An 8,333-nucleotide genomic window follows, 5' to 3' on the forward strand; every position below is an offset into this window, starting at 1 on the left:
TCCTTTTGAGTTTGGCCATCTTTGGCAGAAACATTGAGTTTTTTTGAATCTTTCCTTTTAGACTTTTAATACACTAGACAACTTGGGCACCACCCCAACTAATCTATATTTATTAACTAAGAAATTTCCTTTTGAGTTTGGCCATCTTTGGTAGAAACATTGAGTTTTTTTTTTTCTTTTCATAGTCCCTCGACTATTGCTCATTCTCAATTTTACATTTTGACTTTCAATTGCACCAAATGTGGTCATTCGACTTTTAAAAACTCGCTCAATTCAATCTTCCATTACATATTCATCTAATCAGTGTTAAAATGGAGTGCATTTGTGTCCATTTACCTATTGTACGCCTAATATACATTGAGAAATAGCCGATGGACCATTTTGAGAATAGTCGAGGGACCATTTTGAAAAAAAAAAAAAACTATTTTGTTCATTTTAATTTTTTAAAACTCTATCAAATTAAAATTTTTGTAGATTGTTTTTCTCACAAATATATAAAGATAAAAATAAAAAGTAGTATTTATGAAAGTTACGAAACTTATAGTAAAACTTGATAGGGATAGAGGAAAATTTTGTATGTTTAGACAGGGGGAAAAGATTGTGTGATTTTAACTATTTATATTTGTAAAAAAAAATTGTATAGAAATTCTAATTTGATAGAGTCTAACAAATTAAAATAAACAAAAATGAAATAAATAAAAAAGTTTTTTTCAAAATGGTCCTTGACTATTCTCAAAATGATCACTTGACTATTTCTCAGTGTATATTAGACATAAAATTAGTAAATGGATGAAAATACCCTTCATTTTAACATTGATTAGACGGAATATGTAGTGAATGACTGAATTTGGTGAGTTTTTTAAAGTCGAGAGACCACATTTAGTGCAATTAAAAGTCAAAAAGCAAAAAGGACCATTTTGAAAAAAAACATTCCTACCTTGACTTTAAAAAGATATATTTGTCTCATAAGTCGTATTCTAAACACGCCCAAGTAAAAAATTCTGCTACACTATTGCAATTGCTGCTGTAAATTTCTTGTTCAAATTGCTGCAGTTGTCGTGTTCATATTGCTGCTCCACATCGACTTTATTATTCAGACATCTAAGAAAAAGACAAAATATAATAACATATCAGGTGAATGTTCCTATTAGCAATATTACGTTGGGTTGTCTACGAAATTTCCATGTTTCGCAGTGGCTGGAAGGAATTTTCCATTACGTTTTCGTCTGTGTACACACGACTTTTCCAAGCTCTTTAAATCTCTAGAAACTAGCTAGCTCGCTCGCAAATCAAGATAGAAGATAGTGTTCTCAGTTTCAAATATGGCTTCTTCTTCTTCTTCATCTTCATCCACTACTGCATGGGTGTATGATGTTTTCTTGAGTTTTAAAGGAGAGACACGAAAATCTTTTACTGATCACCTCTATGAAGATTTGTGTCAGGCTGGAATTAACACCTTTCGGGATGATGAAGAAATTCGAAAAGGTGAGAACATCTCTGCTGAGCTATTGAAGGCCATCGAGGGGTCCAAGATATCCATCATCCTATTTTCCAAAACATATGCTCAATCCAGATGGTGTCTTGATGAACTGGTGAAGATTCTAGACTGTAAGAAAAATTTGCAACAGGTGATTCTGCCTATATTCTACAACGTTGATCCTTCAGAGGTTCGTAAACAAACAGGTGAATTTGGTAAGGCGTTGACTCAACATCGACAACGATTTGATGATCAAAAAGTTGATGAGTGAAAAATTGCACTCACTACTGTTGCTGATTTATCTGGATGGGATTTGCAAACCATGACAAACGGGTAATCCTCTTTTCAATTTTGTTTTATTCTTGTGTGTGATAGTATGATATATTTATCACAATTTGGCTCACTAACTCATGTTGTCAATAATATTAATTATGTTAGCTAGTTTCGCTAATTAATAATTGCGTTCGAGCATCTATACAAGCATCTTTACGGATGGATTAATATTTTTTTGGTAAAACAAGCTAAGAAGAATCTGCAAACTGCATTATTTCAATTTATTTTTCATTAATATTAATTCCGTTTAGAAATTATAATTATGGATTGATTATATCCGTTAATAAAAATATTATAAGAGTTGTTTACCTCAAACAATGGAATCAAGAGAGACTAAATATACATATTTCGTGTACTGTAACATGTGCTCTATTTAATTTCTTAGTTTTATGTTTTCCACCTATTTAGATTGACATTCATTGAAAAAATGTAATAGGTATGAAGCAAAGTTCATCAAAAAAATTACTGAAGAGGTATTGAGGGGAGTAAATCGTCGTACATACATGAATGTTGCAAAGTATCCTATTGGAATTGAATCTCGTGTCAGAGATATACTTCATTTATTGCATTATATCAAGATGCTTGAAATCTTTGGCATGGGTGGTGTGGGAAAAACAACCCTTGCTAAAGCCATTTATAACTTGAGTTTTCAAAAGTTTGAAGGCTGCTGCTTTATTGCAAACATTAGATCACAAGTTTCTGAAGGGTACAATGGTTTAGTTCGTTTACAAGAGACACTTCTTTGCAAAACACTTAACAAAAAGAAACTTGAAATAAAAAATGTTGATGAAGGAATAAGTTTGATAAAACAAAGACTGCGATCAAAAAGTGTTCTTATTGTTCTTGATGACATAGACGATACAAGTCAACTTGAATCATTAGCCGGACAACGGAATTGGTTTGGTTCAGGGAGCACAATTATAATAACAACTAGAGATGTTCAGTTGTTGAGTGACCTGGAAGCACACGAGAAGTACCTGGTAGAAACGTTAAGCCCTTGTGAATCCTTGAAACTCTTGAGTTCGCATGCTTTTGGTGTTCCTATACCATTAGAGGAGTATATTGACCTATCCGAAAGGATAGCAAGTTATACTGGTGGACTTCCACTAGCACTTACAATTATAGGTTCTCATTTGCGTGGAAAATCAGTGCAAGAATGGAGTGATGATGCTAAGAAATTAAGAGGGATGCCTCATGATGATGTTCAAAGAATTCTTAAAATAAGTTATGATTCACTTGATGATGATACTCGAAATATCTTTCTTGATATTGCTTGTTTTTTTATTGGGCATGACAAAAATGACACTTCTATGATATTGGAAGCTTGTGGTTTTTATGCTAAAAGTGGAATAAGAATTTTGATTGAAAGATGCTTGTTGACAACAAATGGGGATGGAAAGTTTGAAAGTCTTGAGATGCATGATTTAGTACGAGATATGGGAAGAGAAATTGTTCGAAAGGAATCTCCACGAGAGGCTGGCAAACAAAGTAGATTAATTGACCCAAAGGATGTCTTCGATGTTCTTCACGGGAACAAGGTAACACATTTCCTTTGTATTTGAGTTATTCTAGTTAATTCATTTGCTTTTTATACTTAACTATATTAAAATCAAAGATTTCAAATTATCTAAAATCTAAAATAATGTTATATAAACGTTTTTTTAGGGCACAGAAGCAATTGAAGGGATGATTGTTAATTCTGACATGCTAGAGAATGTGCCTTTGAATACACAAGTATTCAAAAGGATGGTAAAGTTACGAATACTCATATTGAATGGTATGTGTCTCAGCGGATCTTTTAAATATTTATCGAATGAACTTAGGTTTTTTAGATTACACAATTGCAACTTGAGTCGCATACAATCTGATTTTCACTGTGAGAAACTTGTTGAGTTAGACATGGAAGGTAGCAATATCAAAGAATTTCAATGCAGTATGGAGGTTAGTATGTATAATGTTTTTTTTTTAACATTGCATATTTCTTAATTGAGAACTTTGACTAGAAAAATAGAAATTGATTAAAGGTTTTTCTACTTTTTTTTTTCAACAGCATTTTAGATGGTTGAGGATCTTAAAGCTTGATTTCTGTCAACAACTTAAGAAAACCCCAAACTTCACTGGATCACAGACTCTTCATAAAGTATCCTTTATTCGTTGTTCAAGTTTGGTCAAGGTACACCCATCAATTGGATGTTTGGAGAGACTCGTTGAGTTAAATTTCTTCGGTTGCAAGGAACTCAAGGTTCTTCCAAGTAGCATTTGCAAGTTAAAGTCACTTGAAGTTTTACGCTTAGATGAATGCGAAAAACTGAGGGAGCTTCCAATTGACATGGGAAAATTAGAGCAACTAAGAGAGTTACTTGCTAATGGAACTGCCATCTCACATATACCATTTTCTTTCGGATGTTTGAGAAATCTAAAGACACTGAATCTGGGGAAGAGCAAGAATTGTGTACTATCAAAATCAAAATCTCAACTTCTTGACAATTTATCATCACCTCTTTTTTTGTCAAGAAGAAGTCGTGATGGTGTTGGTTTCTTTCCACCTTCAGTTGCAAATTTGTGCTCTTTGGAATTTCTATATCTGAATGACATCTATCTACATGAAGTAGATCTTAGGATCACTCTTGAGAATTTGACCTCATTGGTATCTTTAGATTTATCAGGGAGTTATTATCATCAAAGCTTACCCTTTAGCCTTTGTCATCTTTCAAACTTGAAATTTCTATCCTTGAACAATTTGAGAAATCTTAGAGTACTTGTAGAACTTCCTCCTAGTTTGGTGAATCTCTCTGCAGAAAATTGTGTTTCATTGGAAAATATAGCAGTTGTATCAAACTTGAAGAGACTTGAAGTGTTGCGTATTGGGAATTGCAAAAGTTTGGTTGTGCTTCGAAACATGGAGAGTCTTTCATCCTTAGTAGAGCTTGACATAAGCAATTGCATAAGTTTGGTTGAGCTTCCGAACATGGAGAGTCTTTCATCCTTAGAAATTCTTGGCATAAGGAAATGCATAAGTTTGGTTGAGCTTCCGAACATAGAGAGTCTTTCATCCTTAAAATGTCTTAACATAAGGAATTGCAATGCTTTGACTATTCCTGACAAGTATTTGCATGAAGAAGATTTTCCAATTGCTCTTAGGAGTTTGTCCTCCTCGTTGAATGAAGTAGATTTAATGGGAAGATATTATCTTCAAAGTTTACCATTAAACCTTTGTCATCACTCCAATTTGAAGTATATCTGCTTAGACGATTTGCAGAATCTTAGATTACTTCCACAACTTCCTCCTAATTTGGAGATACTCTCTACAAAGAATTGTGTGTCATTAGAAAAGATAGCAGATCTATCCAACTTGAAAAGACTCCATAAACTAGATATTCAGAACTGTAAAAGTTTGGTTGAGCTTTCAGGCTTGGAGAGTCTTGAATCCTTAATTGTTCTTGGGATAGCAAATTGCATTGGTTTGAGGATTCCTTCAATTGAAAAGTGGTTCAAGGTTAGTTATATATATATGTTCCCCTCATCTTCGATTTGATAATTTGGTGTTTTTATATATATATTATAGTAGGTAGGTAGTAATAAGTAATTATAATATTGTATGTATGTATTCATAATGTAGGCACATTCTAAAGGTGACAGTGTCGATATTTCGCTTTGCGCGAGCTATTGGTCTGTACTCTGCATTTTTCCAAAACCTTCAGGGGATGTACAGCTTCAAATCATGCACAGTGTGATTGATCCCTGCAGTGAAATTGAGGGTTGCAATGGGATTCGTTTGAGTGCGAGAATCAAAAGCAGTGGTGCTTGGATTATAAAGCAACAAAAATATTTTAACAGAAAAAGCGAATCATATACTGCGATTTGTTTTGATTTTCCCACAATGATGGGAGAAGTATTGGAGGTCTGTGTAGAACTCAAGGATCATGTGCAGATCATATTTTGTCTATTTGAAATACATAGAAATAGAGAAGGCGAAGTGCGTTTCTTTCCATCCACAAGGGGATTCATTCCTGCCTGATTTTGTACAGGATGCATATATGTTATTAGAGTAGCATCAGATATTCAGATCAGACATGCGTTAGTTGTACGTACGTGTTTAGCATCTTCAGCTTTTGCTGCAAATGAAAGTAAAAATGGATTGTAAGTATATCCTTCCTTCACACTTTAACATCTGATCTATATCTTTATATTTAATGGCATTTTAATATATATTATTATTTATAATTTATAAATGAACCGACTGTAGTATAAAGAGTAGGACGGCTGGAGTAGGAGAAGACACAGAACATGTTGTATTTGTGAGTTATGTTTTTCCTTTTTATTAAGTATTTTTGTTGGTCTATGATGTGTATCTAGTATAGCTTAATGTTATGAAATATATTGGAGGGTCCAAAATGATTTCATTTAGCAATATAATGTTGTGAATGCAGGAATTGAAGAATCAACATTCAGAAGAATAAGAAGATGATGAGAGCGGATGCACATTTCCATCCTCTACATACACCTACTTTGTCCATTTCAAATACTTAGAACAGAGATGTGGTTGATGGTAGACAACTAGACATGCGGGTTGATATATAAGTGCTTTAATATTTTAACCTTGCATTTAAGCTTAATTATTTTGCTTACCATTTGCTGTGATTTTACCCAAAGTGTTCCTCATTTGATTCATTTGTCTGTTTAGGTGTAATTCTTGATAATTTAGATGAATTAAATGATTTCTGGAGCATTTTGTATGCATGTTAGAATCAACAAGAGCCAATGAGAAATTATGGAGATGCGGCAACACCTCTTGAAGAGTAGGATATGCACATTTGCATGATGTGCAGAAGATGCTTTGTGTAGTTGAAATACATATATAGAAACAGAGATGGAGAAGTGAGCTGAGGTTCTTCCCATCCAACAGGGGATACTGTCCACATTTCACTTCAAGTCTTCAGAGATTCTCTACATTGCTGTATTCCAAAAGTTTTGAAGCATACATCCTTTGAAATCATTAACAGGGTTTTTGATCATAATGAGTTTGATGGAGTTGGTGTTAATGTGAGATGCATAACCATTGGTTCTTGGATTCTATGGCAAAAAGCTGAAGAGCAGAAGATACAGAAGATGTATGTTGCAGCATTTGGGAGTTTTTTAAGTGTTTTTCTTGGGATATATGTTATGATGCATGCATGTGTAGCTAGTATCAACATCAGCTGTTAGAGTATGTAGCATCTGATATATATGGTCTTAGCAAAAAAGGCTTTTATATCCTTCACACCTCATGTATTACCATTTATCCCTTTTGTTGTATATTTAATGACATTTCATTCTAATTTTATATATGTATAGGCAGGTGGTAAGAGCAAGATTGGTAAACTAGTTTTTTTTTTTTTGGGTTACGAGGAGAACTTGCTGTCACTATTTGATACTATCAAGTGCGTGAGACTTATCGTGACGAAAGAGATAAGAAACCTGCAATTTCAAATTATTATTATTATTATTATTATTATTATTATTATTATGCCACAAGCAATCATCCAAATTAAATCAACCAAAAAAAAAGAAAAGAAAGAAAAGATGAGCTACACATAAGTATTAAGCTGAAGTTTACCGGTAATAGCGCAGCTCGTTGAAATGATTCAATTGTATTTCCTTTAAACTTTAGAGGCTATTTAAAACTTTTTTTTAGCTCAAGGACATAATTCAATTATTTCCAAATAGTTTGAGAGTTTATTTACCCATATTCCTTAAATTATATAACCTAATTAAGTACCTAATTGAGTTACTTTCAAAACACAACAAAGTACAGTCATACCTAATTGAGTTACTTTCAAAACACAACAAAGTACAGTCAAAATGTTTGCAAACTCTTAATTTGCATATTTTTAGTTTTCTTACACTCAAGTGCAAAAATCGAAACCCTCACTCTCGGTTTCTTACACTCAAGTGCAAAAATCGAAACCCTCACTCTCGGTACTTACATCCCGACCTTATAGAAATTCTAAATGAGTAAATTATGGTAATTTAAGTTTGATGACAAATGTATGGTGTTCACAAGAAATTACTCTATATATAGTACAAGAAGATGAAATTTCCATACTCCCACACTACGACTGTGATAGGACTCAGACCTAAGTCTTTAAGTATAACTTATCACCCAAGAATCAACTAAATTGCTCGTGATTACTACTTTTCTTATACTGTTAGAATGTTATACTTAACCATCAGAAAGGATAGCAAAACCTTACTGGCAGACTTCCATTAGCACTTAAAGAGTCAGTTATAGGTTATTATCTGCCCATAACATTAGTGTACATACATAGGGTGGTTATTATCTAATAACATTAAAGTAAAGGTTATTATCTAAAAATTTCATTGGAGTTTGGCCATCATAGGGAGGAATTTTCCTATATGGACTTTTAAAAGTTCAAATCACCCTACTCAAAATGTTTATTATTACTTTTAGACCACTTTACAACTTGAGCACCAACCTCACTCTAAAGTGGCAAAATGGTGAATTTTGTCCGTGGTAACAATT

General features: G+C 33.2%; 2 protein-coding genes across 3 annotated transcripts; both read left to right on the top strand.

The window, feature by feature from the left end:
* The first annotated feature begins 1,302 nt into the window (after positions 1 to 1,302).
* LOC116025186 (TMV resistance protein N-like) lies at positions 1,303 to 1,801 on the top strand. The gene has a single exon (XM_031266330.1). It carries the CDS (start codon positions 1,323 to 1,325, stop codon positions 1,746 to 1,748), a length of 426 nt encoding a protein of 141 aa, XP_031122190.1. The 5' UTR covers positions 1,303 to 1,322; the 3' UTR covers positions 1,749 to 1,801.
* LOC116025177 (putative disease resistance protein At4g11170) lies at positions 1,678 to 6,095 on the top strand. Of its 2 annotated transcripts, XR_004099601.1 has the most exons (6): positions 1,678 to 1,810; positions 2,247 to 3,348; positions 3,476 to 3,751; positions 3,861 to 5,306; positions 5,430 to 5,950; positions 6,057 to 6,095. XR_004099601.1 is itself a non-coding variant. In XM_031266306.1 (5 exons), exons 1-5 carry the CDS (start codon positions 1,800 to 1,802, stop codon positions 5,826 to 5,828), a joined length of 3,234 nt encoding a protein of 1,077 aa, XP_031122166.1. In that variant the 5' UTR covers positions 1,678 to 1,799; the 3' UTR covers positions 5,829 to 5,957. The 2 variants fall into 2 exon arrangements, 1 of the variants encoding a protein (XP_031122166.1); XM_031266306.1 differs by lacking the exon at positions 6,057 to 6,095 and having other exon boundaries at positions 5,430 to 5,957.
* Positions 6,096 to 8,333: the final 2,238 nt, after the last annotated feature.

Source organism: Ipomoea triloba, chromosome 7 (assembly GCF_003576645.1).
Source record: "Ipomoea triloba cultivar NCNSP0323 chromosome 7, ASM357664v1".
NCBI lineage: Eukaryota > Viridiplantae > Streptophyta > Magnoliopsida > Solanales > Convolvulaceae > Ipomoea > Ipomoea triloba.